Below are 20,853 nucleotides of genomic sequence, written 5' to 3' on the forward strand. Positions count from 1 at the left end.
TCTACCCAATTAGTTGAAACAGAAGTATTCGTAGGGAATCGTATTGTATAGCATATCGAACAAACTTTAGAGAATTGGCGATTTTATTGGTATGCGAATCATCAAAACATGCTCGTAGCAAAAAGACGGGTGGGTAATGTCGGGGACATAACCGGAGTGACGTAGGACTATACAAAGGGGACAGCTTTTGTTAAATATATATTTTAAATATATTGTTTTATTTTCTTCTCCTACGTGAATACCTACCTATCTACCTGAAAAATGGATTAGTTTACTGTTTACTCTTTATGAACATGTTGATGGTTCTGAAAAGAACCTTTGGTGTTGTGTTTTTGTTATCACTCGATTATCCTATCTTGTTCGGTTAAACCTTCCTGTTTAGCTATTGCGTTTGCCACTCGCCACAGCTTTCACAGTTGGAAAATTTCTTCCCATCCAGCTTGTGACATGTTGTTCAGTAAATTACATTTAATGCGACGTGCCGAAGAAACACTTTGTCACTCACTGAAACTAATTGTTGCCTTGATGAGCGCCGAACCGAAGCTGCTCTGTTCTTGATGCGGGTTTTCTGATTGTCGTGAGCAGCTTTGCAAGCCAACTCGAGCACTCCGACGGCCGAAACTCTATAATCGCTGTTAGGTATACTGGTGCTCCGGCACCAATCTGTTCGGCCTAGTTACCCTTGCGGAGCAATCAGTGAATGTGACCAACAGGGAACTGGAGACCTGTACGGTTCGAGTGAGACTTTGCCTTTGGAAGGTTTAATGGCCCTGAAAAGCGCCTTGTTTTATGGAATGGTTCCAATTTAGAAAACTTAGTACTCGTGGTTTTGAAAAAAAACCATTTCGAACGCCCTTGATGCCGCCTTGTTCTGGATTTGCCACCAAAGCAGTTTGTATAAAGAACAAACTTTTTTCTTCTGCTACTTGATGCCGTTTTGCGATTGCGTTTGCCACTCGCCACTCGCTGCAACTGCCTGTTGTCTTGATGGCCACCGAACCGAATGTGTTCTGTTCCGAATGCGGGTTTTCTTATCGTCGCGAGCAGCTTTGCCAGCCAACTCGATCACTTCGGCGGCCGAAACTATATAACGCCGGCTAGGTGGACTGGTGCACTGGTACTAACGCGCTCGGCCTGGCTACCCTTGCGGGGAACTTCAGATCAACACGGTTCGAGCGGGATTTTGCCTTTCCCTTCACTTTTCCTCCTTTACCATGTCCAGACATGGCTGCTTGGGTTGGTTTGTTGATGTGTTGTGATGCGAACCGATGTGGTGTACGGTTTGAATGAGGATGATCGTTACGAAAGGAAGGAAGGAAGGTCTTGTATTATAGAGACTTTAAACTTTTGCAGTTCATTCGTCTCTAGCCTTGAGAAAGGCCCTTTGAAAACTCTACTCTACTCTATTACTCTACTCCAGCGCTACCACCTCCGCCCTCTTGCCTTGAGAAAGGCACTCGATCCCTCGCCGTCCAGCTCGTCCAGCAACGATGTTGTCCAGTCGGTGTCCACACAAAGAATGATCGTTACGGCAGCGGAGCGGGAATTTTTAAGCTGACTGGCTGGCTCGAGAATTACGCATGTGTGAGACTGCGATTTTCGTTATGCGTGGTCCGCGATTTTCGTTAGGCATCGTACACAAATTACGTAACGCTTAAAATCCGGATTTTGCACCCCCTCCCCCCCTACGTAACGCAATTTCCTATCTCTAATACACAGAAAGTAACGCAACCTCGACCCCCCTCTCCCCCTTATCGCGTTACGTAATTTGTGCACGACGCCTTATGCGTGGTGACTTCGCCAAACTTTTTCGCGGATAATCGGGGTTCTACTGTATATGAAAAATTAATGACATAGTAGCTTTCGCTTGTGCAAAATGATTGTTTTTATCTCTCGAGAACTCCCAAAAATGGATAGATTTTGCGGAAATGGAAGACGAACAACAATTTCTTCCGTATGTCATCATATCTCTGAAGAAATGTTCTTCGCAGCGAAGTTCTTTTTCATTCAAAAGTGACTTTTTTGGAATATACTTCCATTTCTCAAAAATTATGAAGAAAGACCATCGTTGAAATCATTAATCACGATGATACTGCAGGTTCATTTTTTGGACCGGTTTCCTTACAGATAACAGATACAGACTAGTTTTGTGTTGTGTAGAAGCGGGAATGTATCTTGGACTCTGTATTGAGCTTAATCTCTATGTGTGATGTATGCATTAGAAAAGACCGTTTTCCGCTCGCTAACTACAGTAATCGTTCGCTAACTGGTCTTGGTTTAACTGGTCTGCTTTTTACTGGGCGAACGTTAACTGGTCATTGGACCAGTTAAAAAGTAGAATTTCGTAAACAATCGACGTCATATTCAAATGGGAGGTTTGCTATGAGGGGCATTCGAATGTAATTTGAAATGTTATGAAAATTAACATTATTTTCGCATGACAAAAACATTGATTAAATTACAGAAAAATAATTTCCTCAAATTATATTTCATACCTGTTGTCGCACTCAATGCGAAATTTCCATTGGAAACCTTTTGTTTACTCTTTCATGATCACTCAAACGAATGATCGAATCAAACAATTCATTGAAGTTTCCCTTGATTTTGTTTGACGTTTTACATGCCGGACCAGTTAAAACGCGTATGTCGATAACTGGTCTTCCCTTTTCGCACAGTTAGCGAATGTTTACTGTATTTCTACCCAATTAGTTGAAACAGAAGTATTCGTAGGGAATCGTATTGTATAGCATATCGAACAAACTTTAGAGAATTGGCGATTTTATTGGTATGCGAATCATCAAAACATGCTCGTAGCAAAAAGACGGGTGGGTAATGTCGGGGACATAACCGGAGTGACGTAGGACTATACAAAGGGGACAGCTTTTGTTAAATATATATTTTAAATATATTGTTTTATTTTCTTCTCCTACGTGAATACCTACCTATCTACCTGAAAAATGGATTAGTTTACTGTTTACTCTTTATGAACATGTTGATGGTTCTGAAAAGAACCTTTGGTGTTGTGTTTTTGTTATCACTCGATTATCCTATCTTGTTCGGTTAAACCTTCCTGTTTAGCTATTGCGTTTGCCACTCGCCACAGCTTTCACAGTTGGAAAATTTCTTCCCATCCAGCTTGTGACATGTTGTTCAGTAAATTACATTTAATGCGACGTGCCGAAGAAACACTTTGTCACTCACTGAAACTAATTGTTGCCTTGATGAGCGCCGAACCGAAGCTGCTCTGTTCTTGATGCGGGTTTTCTGATTGTCGTGAGCAGCTTTGCAAGCCAACTCGAGCACTCAGACGGCCGAAACTCTATAATCGCTGTTAGGTATACTGGTGCTCCGGCACCAATCTGTTCGGCCTAGTTACCCTTGCGGAGCAATCAGTGAATGTGACCAACAGGGAACTGGAGACCTGTACGGTTCGAGTGAGACTTTGCCTTTGGAAGGTTTAATGGCCCTGAAAAGCGCCTTGTTTTATGGAATGGTTCCAATTTAGAAAACTTAGTACTCGTGGTTTTGAAAAAAAACCATTTCGAACGCCCTTGATGCCGCCTTGTTCTGGATTTGCCACCAAAGCAGTTTGTATAAAGAACAAACTTTTTTCTTCTGCTACTTGATGCCGTTTTGCGATTGCGTTTGCCACTCGCCACTCGCTGCAACTGCCTGTTGTCTTGATGGCCACCGAACCGAATGTGTTCTGTTCCGAATGCGGGTTTTCTTATCGTCGCGAGCAGCTTTGCCAGCCAACTCGATCACTTCGGCGGCCGAAACTATATAACGCCGGCTAGGTGGACTGGTGCACTGGTACTAACGCGCTCGGCCTGGCTACCCTTGCGGGGAACTTCAGATCAACACGGTTCGAGCGGGATTTTGCCTTTCCCTTCACTTTTCCTCCTTTACCATGTCCAGACATGGCTGCTTGGGTTGGTTTGTTGATGTGTTGTGATGCGAACCGATGTGGTGTACGGTTTGAATGAGGATGATCGTTACGAAAGGAAGGAAGGAAGGTCTTGTATTATAGAGACTTTAAACTTTTGCAGTTCATTCGTCTCTAGCCTTGAGAAAGGCCCTTTGAAAACTCTACTCTACTCTATTACTCTACTCCAGCGCTACCACCTCCGCCCTCTTGCCTTGAGAAAGGCACTCGATCTCTCGCCGTCCAGCTCGTCCAGCAACGATGTTGTCCAGTCGGTGTCCACACAAAGAATGATCGTTACGGCAGCGGAGCGGGAATTTTTAAGCTGACTGGCTGGCTCGAGAATTACGCATGTGTGAGACTGCGACCAATGTTTCGTTCATTTTTCTCTTCTTCCTTTCCTATCGTGCTTCATTCTATTTCGCTGCTGCCGCTGGTTGCCCGTTTTGGTCAGTACGATTTGAGGAGCACAAAATGGACCAATCAAAAATGGGCACATAGTGCATTTTGACAATGCTTGATATTTCACAATTATTCAATTATTTATCTCAAGAAAAATGAAATGTTATTCGTAATGATAGATGCGTAGATATATTTCCTATCAATTGATGCAAAAACCTTTGCGATCTATTGAGAAATGCTCGAGTTATAAGCGTTCCAAATCTTGCATTTTTTCCTACTTGTTCAGTGTCTAGATTTCCATTTCACCCCCTATATCTTCCGGTTAGACGTAGTCCTACGTCAAAATAATAACTAACGTTAACATTTTTTTTTGTAAAAACGTGACATGTTTTCTTAAAACTGGATTAACGAAATAAAGACGATCTAGGGAATTCGTAGTTAAAATGCGAAAACAAGTAAAAGACTAATCTGGTAATTTAAATAATTTTAAATGGATCGTTGTTTTAATTGAGTTTCAATTGAGTTAAACTTCAAATAATTGTGAATGCCACAAATGACTCGACTAAGTCTGCGTTCTCTTGATCTGGGGCACTTTAAGAGGAACTGAGATGTTCAACCCAAAAATATGTTTTTCTTCAATCAGCACGTCGATTGTTTCATCGGATACTGTTTAAAAGTTTTTAAAAGTTTTTGAATGAATATATCGTATAGTATACTGTTCCAAGTTCACATATGGAATTCATTGGGTAAAATCAAGAGAACCCAAATTAAATTTGGAAGAAAGTGAGAAAACGATAGAAATATCTTTCCGAGTAATGTTAGTAAACAAATCAAAGAACAGAAAATAACGGCGATTTCCAATATAGACAATTTTCTTTTAATAGGAGTACCGATAAGTTTCTTGTTTTTTTTAAATTAATGCTTTATTCTGCAAAAATGGTTACAAATTTAAAATTCAAAGTATTGCCCATCGCTAGTCACAATTTTTTTTTCATTTTCCTGGCAATTCACGGATCCATTTGCGGAAATAATCGACCGGTTTGTCGGCTAGCCACGAATCGATCCAATTTTTGATTTCATCAAGTGCTGGTCAACCAGGTCATGTTGCATCGATCGAAAAAGTAGTAATCGGACGGAGCAATGTCTGGAGAATACGGCGGGTGGGATAGGACCTCCCATTTCAGCGTTTCCAAGTATGTCTTGACCGGTTTCGAGACATGCGGCCGAGCATTGTCGTTTTCCTCCAGTGCACGGCTCAAACACATTTCATTCGGTTTTAGCCGCTCATAGTACACCACATCCAGCTGGTCCCACCAAATAGACAGCATAACCTTCTGGGCGTGAATATTCCGCGCGGCCGTCGATGGTAATGCATGGCCGGGGTTTCCATACGTTGCCCGACGTTTAGGATTGTCATAATGGACCTTTCATCCGACTTTTCATCGCCAGTAACGATTCGATGCAAAAAACCCTTCCTTTTATACCGTTGGAGCAGTTGTTCGCACGTGAAAAAACGGCGTTCGACGTCTCGTGGCTTCAATTCATACGGCACCCAATGTCCTATCTTTCGGATCATTCCCATTGCTTTTAAACGATCTGATATGGTTTGCTGAGCTACTCCAAGTGTATCTGCAAGTTCTTGTTGCGTTTGTGACGATCCTGATCGAGTAAAGCCTTCAATTCTTCATCTTCAATCTTTTTGGCAGTTCGGAGCAGTTCCAAGTCAAAATTACCACTTTTAAACCGTACAAACCACGTCACCCTAAACTTCCACCAAAATGCGATGACTTTCCGCAGCTTTTTTCTTCATATTGAAGTAATGAATAAAAACTCCCCGTAAAACTCGTTGGTACGAAATTGGACATATTCGACTGTGTTGTTTACGCTTCAACTTTTTAACATATACTGAAAAATACGAGCAATGACAGTAGCTTACCAACGAATGTCTGAAAATTTGATTCACTGGAATAATAATCAAGTTACGCCATCTGTTGTAAAACCGTGGAAACTTACCGGTACACCTAATATATTTTTACAAAGAAAATAATTTGATTCAAGATTTCAATTCCAATAAAACCAAACTGGCGAGAATTTACTGGTAATTCTACCTCACGAGAACTTTGTAAGTTGCTCAATGCAGAACGACTGATAAGGATTTGGAAATAAAAAAAATATGATCAGTGCTTTGGAGAAGTCATGGTCAAAACATGAAACGCGTCTTCTGTTTTTTTTATCTATATTGATAAAAATGTTAGCCCAAACGTGTTGCTAAGCGCCAAACCCGAAAAAGGAATCGTCCGATTTGAGCCAGCTTTATTTAGATGTATTCGTTTCTGCCCGTAGTTCAATGTTATGGAGTGAAATATCGGAAAATTTTCGAAAAACTATGAAGGAAGGTCGAAAAATTCGGAAACCCCATATGTTTTAAAATTACATCATGATAAGCGTTGTCGGTCAATTCTATGTTTGCGCTAATGAAATTGATCTTTGTTTGAAAGTGAAAATGGATTTTCAGGCGAAATAACGGCTTCCTATACATTCTATCTATATAAATAAAAAAAATGGAAGGCCAAATGTATTGGTAAGTGCAAAACTCAGAAAGGAATTGTCCGATTTGGGCTGTCTTTATTTTATAATATTCTCTGTTTCGAACATGTATTCCACTCAATGGAGAAACATGTTATTTGCTAATGATTGATGAATCAATTGTGTCTGAAAATAATTTTATATTATAATGACGAATTTTGGCAGAAGTACCAGGAATTTTATAGTATAAGGGAATTGTAAATGGTCAAAGAGTAATCAATCAATGGAGAGTTCTGCGATTGGACCTACGAACATTCGCTTAGTAAGAAAACGTGAATATTTGAAAGTATTTATATCAAAAAACAATTTTGGGCGAAACAAAGTTCGCCAGGACAGCTAGTTTAAAATAAAGATTAAAAAATATATAGAATAAATTCAATCATTCACTTCATTTTTTAGCCAAAAAATGGAACAATGTCCACGTGGACAACAGGGGGAGGGGTATAATCAATTTGCACGCTTGTCCATGGAGGGGGAAGGGGGGTGTCTAAAACGATGCATTTTCTGTCCACGCGGTATGTGGACAGCCCTAATTTATTCTTTTCGTTAATATTTGGCCGTGTTGTCCTTCTAAGAATGTTAATACTCTTGTCTTTCCTGGTCTGGGGGCCTCGGGGTCTTTTTGGAGATTGGAAGCAACGGTGTCATGCATTCATCAATGTTTCAATGACGGAGCTATGCTATGCTTATGGACGCTGTCAACAAGGCACACTATGCTGGGTTTTAGGTCAACCGTATTAGACTGCAATAGAGAACGTTGGTAAATCATATTTTTCATCGTGAATATATAAAAAAAATATATGAAATCGAGTGAAATACATATTTTTAAATCAAATATGAGGCTTTTCGGGGAGAAACATATATCCATTTTTCATTTATTTACCAAAAAAATAATAAAATCCATAAAAATTCAGACAATTTTGCACGCTATTTACTAACACTAACGCGAGGACTCATACAGCATACCTGGTCACTGGCTAAGTACGTTGAACGATAGGTGGCTATCAACGATACATATGAGGTGGAGCAGTAGACAGCGTATATTTGTATTGGTGAACAAAATATGGTGTCGTCATCATTTGCATTCAATGTGAAACGCATATGAAAAAAAACAAAACAATGTTGACGGCGCCAGTATGATATAGTTGTGTGGTTAGCGTAACAGCCTCAGAACCCGACCGACCTGGGTTCAATCCCTGCTGAAAGAGACGTCGGTTAATCGTTCACTTAATTCAAATAATCGAATATCTGCTGTTATTATCGAGTAATTTTGTATCGAATAATGAAAACTCAAAATATGAATACATCGAATAGTTATCACAGTCTTCGCTATTAATGAAAAAAGTATTCATTTTTAATTTTTTTTTTCAGGGCAAGAGTTAGGCTCTGCATTTTTTTTTATCCAATAGCGACCGTCTAATATCGACAACGCGACCAGAATGACAACGTGATACAATAATTCATTAAATGATAAATTTATCAATATAATGAAATACCATTTCATTCAAAAACCATTATCCTGCTCCGTGTTTATTTTAGAATTATATTTAATGTAACGTTTAAAACTATGATATCACAATCTTTTTTTTATTATCAATGTCTGTTCATTATTACAAGAAATAAATATTCGCTCGATTAATCGAACACTGAGAGACAATTATTCGAATGAATCAAATATTTAAAAATGGCCCCACGATTAAACGATAATCGAATAAACGAAAAATTTAGACATCTCTACCTGCTGACGTCGTTATTATTTTCTGATGCGAAAAACCCCTGCTTCCTTCGGAAGGGAAGTAAAGCTGTTGCTTCGGCTCTTGAGTTGTTGAGTTTGATAGGTAGTAAACAAATGGCAGGTTCGCCTCCCTGTTGTCGGTGATTGGCACTAAAACGTGGCGGAAATATACCGACGGGGAATAAGCATGATGTTATAAGCGAAATTGTTCATGAAACCATGCAACTGTTTGCTTTTTAATAGATGACATTTGTATTTTTACTCATTTCCATCATTGAAGTGGTAAAAAGCTCCAGAGAACAGCCGTATTCTTAGTACTCGGGAGCAGTCGCATGTCCAATGAGATGAGGCTTAATTGCAGATAGATTCATTCGCATCGCTTCATCATAGTGAGCGGATTCGGATCGGTTCGCAATCAAAACAACGCAATTCATCAGCTCCTTACGGAGCTGGAGAGCTGATGAGCTACCGAACTGTTGAGCTGATGAGCTGCTGAGCTGTTTAGTTGAAGAGCTGCATAGCTGTGGAGCGAAAAAGCTTCAGAGAGTGTGAATTGTAAGACGCGTCTCCCGCGTTTTATGATATGACGTCAGTTTGTTTTCGTGTGTCCCTCTTCGTTCGAAAAAAAGCAAAATATAGTAATAAACCATCGATCGAATCCATATAAATTCAAACATTTTTTAATTTTTTAAATTATAATACAAGATCTGTCTTAAAATATGTTTCAAAATAATGGAATAGCAGTTTAAATTTTTTTTTAATATTTAAAACAGTAAAATTATCGCACCTGTACTATAAAAATAATGCAAAACCGATAAACAAATGTGTGGAGAGGTTATATCTAAGCAGTGTCGTTCCCGTTCCCGATCCAAGGAGCGAATACATGGGGTGACTGAAAATATCTCCGATTAGTTTATCTCATCCGAAATTATTCTGTTTCGGCATCGCGAGACGTGGTACTTCAACATTTTGCTGAAATGAACAAAAACTGTTCAGTATGATATCGATAAAACATCACATAAAACCTTACTTGTAGTGAAAAAGCAGTGTACTATCGTGTTTACCGTCGGTTCGACTTGCGATTTTGTCACTTTTTATGATTTTCAGAACTTTTAAAATCGAGAAATATTGAAAAAACTTCAGGACTTCGAACAATTTTTATTATTAACTTTGTTGTGTGTGTAACACATGCGCTCTCCGTGTGTATACACAGGAAATATCCCTTACCTTATATTCTACGTACTTTGGTCACGAGCGAGATTCGGCACTAGTGTATTGTGTTTTGTTTACAAACAAAACACAGTAGACTTCCAATATGGCTGAAGAGTAATTTTCAGGGGTTAGACATCAATTGAATATAGGCTACCCAAAGTCAAAATCAATATGGCGTCATTTGTTTACCAACATACCATTTGCGAGGATTGAAATCGTTGAAATCGCGGAAATTGCGCTGCTTTATATCTAACTGCTTAAGCGATTTTCATATATCGGTTTCACATGGAGGTGTTCAGATTCAACATGGAGTTTAAAGTTAGCCACTATTTAAGTATATAACTGGACCGTGTTGTAAACAACAGTAATCGTCAGAACCAAAATGTCAGTAAACCGCAGCAATATTGGGTACATTGGCAATATGAGGGATTTGACGTTTTAGTCATACCCCTGGTAATTTTAGCAAGTTGGCCCACCTTAGGATATACCAAGACGGGTCTATGGGACTAGGTGAGGCCGTTTCGTCACTAAGTTGGTTAGGGGAGCGGTATATGAAAACAGTACGGAAGAAAGCAGAAGGGGAATTATTTCCTTGAAGCGTGAAAGAGACAGACTGATCAGGAGCGAGCTTTGGCACTAGCGCATTGTGTTTTGTTTACAAACAAAACACAGTAGACTTCCAAGATGGCTGAAGAGTGGTTTTAGCAAGTTGGCCCACCTTAGGATATACTTCTAGGTGCCTTGGGATATACTTCTAGGCGTCTTGATATTTACCAAGGCGCCTCTATATATACCAGGTGAAACAATCATATGAAATGCACTTTCATGATGATTTGGTAGAATTTCATTCTCATTTCCACTACTCTCGCATGTGAAAATGCAATAATGGCGTATCCTAGCAATAACAAAACAAACAATCCCCGCTCCACAAACCGTAATACATTGATATAAGCGCCTTGATATTTACCATGATCTTGGATGATCGAGATGGAAAATATAAGGTGGAAATATTTTTCACATAAACAAAATATATGACGTCATCAATTTTGTTAGTTTTTTGATTTGGGACATCGAAGGTATATTGTCACCGTCTACAGGATTTTTAGTATGAATGATGTAAATGTAAACCAAGGCACACGTCTTTCATCTCTGTAGCGGGATGTAAGTTCAAGGTTTCGGAAACGATAGTATTAGACTTTTAGTGCAAGGTTTTGTAAGGTTTTTGTCTACAAGTCGTTTCTACAATTGTGAATTAGTTTCAAAGTCATTGGCAGAGTTTGAACACACGAAAAAAATCTATGCTTCATGTTGGATACGGCAGAATTGTGTCCATTGCTTTCGAGTTCCTGGCGGATTTTGAGCAGCTCTCGTCCACAATTGTTATTATTTTTCCTTCAATTGGGTGGTGAACACGTAATTTACCTAAAACTTAAATCCATTTTTTTCATTTCAATATCGAAATTCGTTCGTCTATCAATCAAAACATACACCAAATAAATGACGTCATAGATTTTGTTTGTATTAAAAATCTTCCCACCTCATATTTTCCATCTCGGTACCAGCAAACTCTACTCGCCATGTGTGAAACGTTGAAACATCAAATCAAAACATCATTTTGTGGCCATCTTGGAAGTCTTCTGGTGCTTTTGGTGCATGGTTCGTGAACAGCTAATATGTAGGAAATGAGCATTTTCAAGTATGTATGAAGGTGTGAAGTAAGTACAAGTATTTTTCGGGAGGATCAGGATTTCCGGGATGAATACATATTCCTGTTCGAATTAAATAGTTATTCTTCATTTCTCGATTACAGCCTAAAGCCACTGGACGTATAATTTTTTGCGTCTCAGTTGCCGTTATTCCAGTACCATTATTAGCCTCGTGGCTCTAGAAGTGTTTTCGTCTTAACGGGTTTTTGAAGAGGATTTTGTCCCTAACGGCGGAAAGAGGGACATTTTTACAGTGGACGCTCTAACATACACCGGTGATAGTGAGGAGACAATAGGAACCGGTCGCATAATATACGCACTGCGTGAACAGCTATAATTACATAGGTAAAAATAAAATATAATAGCAACAAATGAACATAACATAATTAAATAAAAACATTTATAGCTGATATCACATACGAAATGACAGTAACCGAAACAACACTCGAACGCATTCCTACATCGGAAGGCATTTCTTCCGGGCACGAGTCAGCTCACCCGATCAAGCCCCAGAAGATGCACCTGGAATCAGACCGCAGGTTGCTCTTTTTCGCAAACGGGATTGTTACCCATAAGAACATTATAATGGGGTATAGTGTATCCAATACTTCCCACGACGCGAAAATCGCGGGTGTGATAACCGGAGCGGGTCTGACGTGCGAAACAATTATGAGTGAAGGAGTTGAGAAGTTAAAAAAAACTCCCCTGGAGGATTGTTGACATCATGGACTGTCGGTTTCTAAACTCCTGTGGAGAAATCGGTTTTCATAGTTCTAATTCTAATCTTAAGTCTCAAGCAAAAATGTAAATACGTTAAAACAAATTTGGCTTCCTAAAACCAACGGAGCCAGTACAAATAAATTAATTTGAAAAATAAAATTAACTTTCTTAGATAGCACGAAGACAGTTGAGAAAGCAGTGTAGCTGGCGAACGAAGTAGAATTTGTTCATTCAAAGAGCGGCTTGGAGCTTCGAAATTGGGTCTTTTACAAGAGAAAATCAATGTGGTCGTCTTAATCAAGAGAAGAAAATGGATCAGGAAAGGGTCCTGGGAATAGTGTGGAGTTCAGTAAGCGACGAGTTTACGTTCTCAGCGAGGAGAGAGGCGGCCCACGCAAAGGGAGATCATGAGTTTGTTCGATTCCATTGGTTTTTTAGCTTCTTTCACAATCTATGGGAAAATGTTTGTTAAAGATCTCTGGCGCAGTGGATGCGCGTGGGACCAGCAGATCAACGACGAGTGTAGCGGGAAATAGAATCGTCGGGTCTGTCCGCTTCCAGAAACCGAGGGTGCAGATCCCTCGTTATCACTTCACGGGAGGTCTACCTGTGGGCTACAGTACGTTGCGACTCCACGTTCTTGTCGATGCTAATGAGAATGCATACGGTGCTGGTGCATATTTTCATGTCATGGTCACTTCCGCATTTCTTTTTTCGCTCGCTGTCAATTCCGTTCTTGGAGCTGCAGGCGCTATGTTCTAGATTATTAAATTCTATCAGTGTATATTAGAGTGCCAATGGATGTATGGGAAAAAAGTGACCTTCGAATTTTCGAAGGGAACTTGATTGAAAATGTTGGTTCCCACGAAAACTCTATGCAAAATATCAACTCAATCGGACTTCGTTTCTTGTCCACTGTGGGCAAGGAGGTAACATTTCTGCTCTTTATCTTTACCTTTTGGACTTTCGGTCACCGTGTGGTCTAAAGGCGGTTCACAATATGACGTCACTCCGCTGGCACCTTTCATGATTTCGATTTCACAGAAAATTGGCTAATGTTCGAATCGTGACTACACTGTCTCTTCTTTGATGCCGCACTCACTCAAGCTGCTTACTTGCGGGTAACTTTTCGGTTATCTCTTGAATCAGCATGGGATTCAGTAGATGAGAGGTAAGCTTCGTTACTTCCAAGTGATCTGCAAGCTGCTGGACAATCATCCCGAAATTGACGAACGTTATGAGGCTATCTGTTTTCGGTGGGAGATCCTTTCTCACCTTCGTCAATAACATATTCAGGTGGTGTTCCGGCCGACCTTACAACATCCGGAGAGTCTGAATGGTCTGTGGAACTCCGTCGCGAAGTAGGAGTTCACTGCGGACTGCTTCTAATGCCTAGTTGTTTCGACCAGCTGCCATACAAATGAAACATAAATTTCTGCATAACTCTAGAGCCAATCCAGCAAATGGAACTAAATTTGGCATGTGGAGGTTTTAGGGGGACTCTCCAATGGGAGCTGCCATACAAATTGAAACATAAATTTCTGCATAACTCGTGACTATTCGAGCAAATGGATCCAAATTTAACTAATAAAATAATTTCCACTTTTCCCAAAAATGACATTTTTTCAAATTCATAACTTTTGAACCACTGAATCGTTTCAGATGATCGACATATCAAATTGATTCCAATAAGCTAGCCTTTTATTAAAAAAACATTGAACCAGCAAAAAATGGATTTTTTTCTCGTAATCATTGATTGTAGTTTTTTGTTGTTTTCATGGCTTTGGACTAGAGAGCATTATTTTCTTGAAAGTTTATGATTTTTTACATAACATATCTTGAAATCAGAGATGCAATTTTTTCGTTTTTCAGATATGACTTTCCAAAGTTGACCGATGGTTCGAATCAATTTTTTCACTTTTTTCCATTACAAAAATTCATAACTTCTGAACTACTGCACCGATTCAGATGATCGACATATCAAACTGATGCTTATGATAGTTTTCTTTGAAAAATTATTACTTTATTTGGGAAAAATTTTGATATCATTGATATCATATCAAACTGATGCTTATGATAGTTTTCTTTGAAACATTATTACTTTATTTGGGAAAAATTTTGATTTACGTTTTTGCAATTATTGATTGAGTCAGCTTTTCACGGTTTTCTTGCTTGAAAATAGAGGGCGCTATATTTTTTAATATTTTTTATAGAAAGCTGAGGGTTTTTTATAGACTGCGTTTCATAACTATAGAACCACTTCATTTTTCTGAGTTTTCAGAGATATGTAAGAAGTCGGTTGAATTGAAGTATATCGTGTAGGATATAATAACTATCTTCATTTATAAGACTGGCCATTTGAACTTTATTGTTGTGTCCTGGCGCAAAACATTCAAAAAACTAAAATTCCAGTGTTTCTTAACTATAGAACCCGATGGAAAAACTCTCACTCCTTTACAAAATTAACGTCAATTTCACATGAATTACAATGAGTTTCTAATTCGTAGGTCATCTTTAGTTCTCAATCAGTTCAAAGAACCAGAGGCGAATGAACTGAAAAGTTTAAAACCTCTATAATTCATCACGTTCGTTCGTTCAAAGAACCCATTCGGGGTGGTTTCGAACAAGCTGCACCATGTTGTAATGTGTATCTCGTTCTACGTAGAGAATACTGCTCGTTTAAGCTCTTCAAATCATTCATACTGCTTGTAAGCTGCATCTACTATTCGTCCGATCACTCCTCATAAATTCTTGATAGGGTTTTGATTTGGTAAACAATCTGAATCTGAAGCCCCTATTCATTGAACCATGCTATGGTCCTTCGGATATTATGAATTGATGCCAAATTACCCGATTATCACATCGTTTTTTATGCAAAAAAAGTAGTAAATGATTCTGAAGTACTTCGTTGCACTTCTGACTGTTCATTCGTGTTGATGGTATGTTATCGAAACCAGGCCTTTCCGAGAAAATTCTTACCGAACTATCAAAACCCCATCTCCAAAGCTGCGGCTCCAAAAACTAATGTGTAAGCTGATCTATGGGTTTCACTATTCCAGGAGAACTTCTCTGATAAAGATAAATTCAACTTGAACAAAATTTATTCATACTGGAAGGGGTTACGGAACGTATCATGTAATTTTTCAACTCGTAACTTTGCAGAAGGCAGTTTGATGGTGTGAGGAAATATTTTCAAAAAGGTCCGGGACAGATAACTTAGTATCAACACCAATGAACAGTGAGAAATTCAACGAAGTACTTCAGAATCATTTACTTCTGTTTTTGCATTAAAAGTAATGTAATAGTTTGATTATTTGGCATCAATTCATAAACTTCGGAAGCTCGTAGAATGGTTTAATGAATATGGGCCAGATTGTTTACCAAATCCAAACCCTATCAAAAACTTATGAGAAGTGATCGTACGAATATTAGATGCCACTTACAAGCAGTATGAATCATTTGAAGAGCTTAAGCGAGGAGTACCCTCTACGTATAATAAGATACACACTACAACATTACCCAGCTTAGTCGAAACTACCCCGAATAGGTTATTTGAACTGATTGAGAATTAAAGATGACCTACGAATTAGAAACTTATTGTAATTCATGAGAAATTGACGTTAACTTTGTAAAGGAGTGAGAGTTTTTCCATCGGGTTCTATAGTTATGAAACACTGGAACTTTAGTTTTTTGAATGTTTTGCGCCAGGACACAACAATAATGTCAAATGGTCAGCCTTATGAATGAAGATAGTTATTATATCCTACACTATATACTTCAACTCAACCGACTTCTGACATATCTCTGGAAACTCAGAATAATGAAACTATAGTTATGAAACGCAGTGTATAACATCTCGATATCAGAGATATCTAATTTTTCGTTTTTTGAGATATGATTTTTCAAATTTAACATGTTTTAAGTCTTCGTTCAATATTCCTATGTGACTAGACTAGACCTATGCGACTAGAACCCAGTCATCCCGCAATTGTGATATATTTTCAAAGAAGGTTACCTTATTAGCTTCAATTTAATAGGTCGATCATCCAAATCGGTTCAAATGTTATGAATTTTTGCAAAAAAATGATTTTTTGGACCACCGGGTAACTTTGAAAAAACATATCTCAATAACGAAAAAAGTAGCATCTCTGATATCGAGATATGTTATGTAAAAAATCCTCAGTTTTCAAGGAAAAATATAGAAATATATGATGCCGTCTAGTCCAAAGCCATGAAAACAACAAAAAACAACTACAATCTATAATTACGAGAACAAAATCCCTTTTTTTTAAGTTCAGTACTTTCTTCAACAAAAGGCTAGCTTATTAGCTTCAATTTGATATGTCGATCATCTAAATCGGTTCAGTGATTCAAAAGTTATAAATTGGTGAAAGAAGTTATTTTTGGGAAAAAATTGAAAAAAAAATCGGACCACTCTAAAATAGAAATGGTCACCCTAACGAAAAAATAAAAAAAATACGGTTCTAATATTTTGCAATAAAGAACAAAACTACCACTTTTCATGGTAATCTGGGAACCACTATATCGGTTTGGCATGGAATGGCTGTTTGAATAGCTTCAAAGATAAGCGCACCAGAATTTATAATAAACAAGACCCAAGTGAGAATGGGGCGAATAAAATAAAAGTAGAATTTTCATTGCTAGCAATTAGTCAGATATTTTCTACTTGAACCTTTTTCGTGGGAAGTATGTTTCGGAAAGACCCAAGGCAAGAGCGCTGTATGGGCCACCCCAGAGGTGATAAAATTGTATGTTTAGGTCTCGCCCTTTATCGCGTATGGAATGAGCGCGAAGTGCAGAGAATGAATAGGGCAATGAACCATAGTGCAACGCAAGCGCACATGGTAGAGATAGCGCGCTAAGGGAAGGAAAGGCATAGACAGAAACAATCGCAAAAACATGCTAATGTTTATTTGGGTCCCTACGCGGGTGGCGTAGTGAAAGATAAGAAACAGGGATGGGAAAAATCCCACGCTGTGGAATAGGTAGGCAGATAGCGGTTTCGGGAGATCGTTTCATTCCCTTTTAATTTTAATCTAAATTTATTGCATAACTCGAGAACTAATAGAGCAAATGAAGATTGTAGAAGTGCTAGAAAATGTCTAGTAAAAGGAAATTGTAAAGGGTCATCAAGCAATGAAGAGTTCAGTGATTCGACTCACGAACATTCGCGCGAATGTTTAAAGTATTGATAGATATATATCAAAAAATATTTAAGTTTCATGCTGCAAAAATGAGAATTGTTGCTGTGAAAATTAGTTCATTGTAACTGCCCGGAACACCCAAAATCCAATTTTCTTCAAGGCTGTCATCGTGATTCGTAAAATGCAAAATGTAAAATGCTTTGCAAATGTGATACACGCACGTCTTTTATAATTTATCATCCTAGCCAAAAAAAACCCATCAATTAATCCCTCGGTTCGAACTTCGATGTATAGTTCTGTCATTTCATAAATCGTACTTTTTGTTCCATTTTTTTTCGTCATATAATGTTCGTATATGCTCGGCACTGCAGATGAAAAACAATAGATATCGATCTGGCCACATAGTCACCTTTTTCCTTGCTGGAACTCTGAAAAACTATTCGCTTCATTATCAAAACCTCACTCAAAACGGTGAAGGTAAATTTATCAATCAGTTCGGGAAAAATGCTTACGTAGAGAATAATAACCTCACGTTTAAGTACCATTCTTGTTTTCCAGCTTTTCTCATCGTTTCACGACAGCCTCTACCCTATTCCTCGATCACGGCTAACTATAGCAATGGATAATATCGGGTATATGATAATGCGCGTTCAGCTAGTTCTGTCGGAATAATTTTCATGTAGTATAAATGTCAAGGTATATGTTATATGGTTATCGCGCGTCCATCGACGCTCCGTATCCGCCCGAATCATGTTTAGCTGCTCCCCTATTTTAATGTATATATATAAAGATCACACAGTTATTTTATTCGTTAGAAATAATCATCGTTTTTTTCGCTTGGATAGCACTTGCACTACTAAATGAGACCAAAATCTTCTGATCAAACAATTACTAGCGGAACTGTTCGATATTCCCTCGAGGGAAAACCAATAACGGTATAGCAGAAATAGCCTACAATAACACATATGTCGATAATAATTGGCAGTATGGTGTTGCAAATAACTGACTGCGGCGCCCGGGCGACAACCAAACTATGAAACAACCGTTGGAATTTGTTGGTGTGCCCCAATGTTGTCACAACTTGTACATAATGTTGCTTCGATCGTTCAAGTCACCTCCGGAATTATTCCCACCACTGTTGTTATTAATGTGGTCATGTTCACTCGCCCCCGATCGATAGCTTTTGATGGTGTATTCGTATATGTGGTCACCACTGAATCGGGAGCCACAACTCCTCGCTCCTCCAACACCGGTGAGAGCATTTTTTATTGTACCTCTTCTGGTGGCAGCTTCGCTACCAACGGTCGATACTCCCCTGCTAGAGTTGTAGTGAATCGTTCCAAGGTGCTGTTGTGTGTGCGCTGCTGCTCTGAAGCACCTAACCGCTGAACAAATGATCGAACACCAACGCCACGAATGCGTTGGATCACTGCCGCCAGAACCTACCGATGTAGATGGAGTTGCAGCGCTCTTGACAAACTGTTTCCTACCTGTGGAAGATATTTTTTTCCGTTGGTTGTCCCTCTTGTTATTATTATTGCTATCGCTAACAACACTAGTAGCAGCATTGATCCGTTCGTTGCGTTCATCGCTGTTCAGACTTGCATCGCTTCCGCTACTGCCACAGCCACTGTCGTGTGAATTGAAAGGACCGGAATAGCCGGCCTCGTTGCTGCTATCGATCGCAACCGCCGGTGTGATGATAAGCAGTTGACTAAATTTTTTCCCCGTTGAGACCCGGACCGCAGTCGCTCTGGCCATCGTTGACCGGGTCGTGGAGCGAATTCGGGTAAAACTGGAAGTGTGAACCGTAGCCAGTGTGATGGATGTGTTGCCACTGCTACCAGTATTGCTGTTGTTGTTGTTGTTGTTGTTGTTGTTGTTGTTGTTGTTGTTGTTGTTGTTGTTGTTGCTGTTATTGCCATTGCCGCTGTTGATGCTGTTATTAGTGTTGGTGGTGTTACTGCTGCTAACACCACCAGCAAGGAGGATGTTGTTATTCTGACCGATGTTACTGACTGCGGAAATTGTCCATCATCTTGCTGGTTCCTCTGTGCTGGTACTATCGTCTGGTTTTACGATTTGGTAGGTAATCAGGTACTCGGGATAGGCCTGCAATGTGGCGAAAAAGAATGTTAGGTTTACTATTTCTTCGGGATCTCCAAAGTCTTGGGATCTCTAAACAATGCTTTACTCATTATATAAAATTTATCTCTTGAAGCTTGAAGCTTGAAGCATGTAGCATGTATTATCTTTCACAACAAGAAATATTCCATGCATTAAAAAAATTTGACGAAACGAAAAGACTAGGACCTGTCGGAATAGCACCTGTATTCCAGAAAAACCTGACTGAGGAATTCATTATTATTTTTTGCACGAAGCAATTGTGAACCAAAAAGTCTTCCAACAAGTAAAGAATACATAAACGTGTATGCAACATGGCTTTTTTGAAGGTCGTTCAACTGCAACTAATTTTATTTTGAATGCAAAGGAAAATGACAAATACATAGAAACTAGTGATGAAACGGATAGTGGTTTGGCCGGATACCGGATACCGAATATCTGGCCAGCTTCGAGGCAAATTCACTTATTTGACAACTGATAGGCTTGGTGGAAAAGTGCGTTGGGTTTTTATATATTCAAGGTAAGTCCACATGTTCCTGTATCAAAGAAGTATTGGGATAAGAACACCGAACTTACTTCGTATGAGAAGATCTTTAAACGCTTTAAACGCTTAAAAGATCGTTTCAACTACTTAGAAGAAGATCAAAATTAAGCGTTTAACCGCATCGACATTCCATTACTTCTCTGGAACAAGGAACTCTAAAACAATGACTCTAGTACTGGATCAATTCTTATCTAGCGAATCAACATTCTCTCTCAACGCTGTAGAAATTCGCCCAGTAGACCGATCCTTTTGAAAATTTTAGACAGTAAAATAAAAACTATTAAACAACTTTTGGCATTTTCTTTTTATTCATACTTCCAGCCCAAGCCCGTATGCTCGCACCTTCCTCTTTACCCCGTCCATAAGGTTCTGTACAACGTCAGGTTGTAGTTTTTTTTGAACAGAAATCCATTTTCTCTTGAAGTCCGCCTCCGATTTGACAACTTTTGGGTTCTTCCGGAGGGCCTGCTTCATAATCGCCCAATATTTCTCTATTGGGCGAAGCTCCGGCGCGTTGGGCGGGTTCATTTCCTTTGGCACGAAGGTGACCCCGTTGGCTTCGTACCACTCCAACACGTCCTTTGAATAGTGGCACGAAGCGAGATCCGGCCAGAAGATGGTCGGGCCCTCGTGCTGCTTCAATAGTGGTAGTAAGCGCTTCTGTACACTCCTTACTCCTTAAGGTAAACCTGCCCATTTACCGTGCCGGTCATCACGAAGGGGGCGCTCCGCTT

At 39.2% G+C, this 20,853-nt stretch overlaps 1 protein-coding gene and 1 long non-coding RNA gene across 3 annotated transcripts in view; one reads left to right on the forward strand and one right to left on the reverse strand.

The window, feature by feature from the left end:
- Positions 1–11,403: 11,403 nt before the first annotated feature.
- LOC129778921 (uncharacterized) lies at positions 11,404–12,445 on the forward strand. 2 transcript variants are annotated; one of them, XR_008743529.1, is made up of 3 exons: positions 11,404–11,556; positions 11,671–11,911; positions 11,973–12,445. It is a non-coding gene; the product is annotated as an uncharacterized LOC129778921 (long non-coding RNA). The 2 variants fall into 2 exon arrangements; XR_008743528.1 differs by having other exon boundaries at positions 11,463–11,575.
- A 5,202-nt stretch (positions 12,446–17,647) lies between these two features.
- The window catches only part of LOC129776954 (poly [ADP-ribose] polymerase tankyrase), a 32,055-nt gene continuing 28,849 nt past the window's right edge, over positions 17,648–20,853 (reverse strand). Inside the window, exon 11 of the mRNA XM_055782920.1 lies at positions 17,648–19,563. Within this exon, the coding sequence (XP_055638895.1) occupies positions 19,486–19,563 (78 nt within the window). The 3' untranslated portion in view covers positions 17,648–19,485. The remainder of the gene's footprint in view (positions 19,564–20,853) is intronic.

This window comes from Toxorhynchites rutilus, chromosome 3 (assembly GCF_029784135.1).
Source record: "Toxorhynchites rutilus septentrionalis strain SRP chromosome 3, ASM2978413v1, whole genome shotgun sequence".
Taxonomy (NCBI): domain Eukaryota; kingdom Metazoa; phylum Arthropoda; class Insecta; order Diptera; family Culicidae; genus Toxorhynchites; species Toxorhynchites rutilus.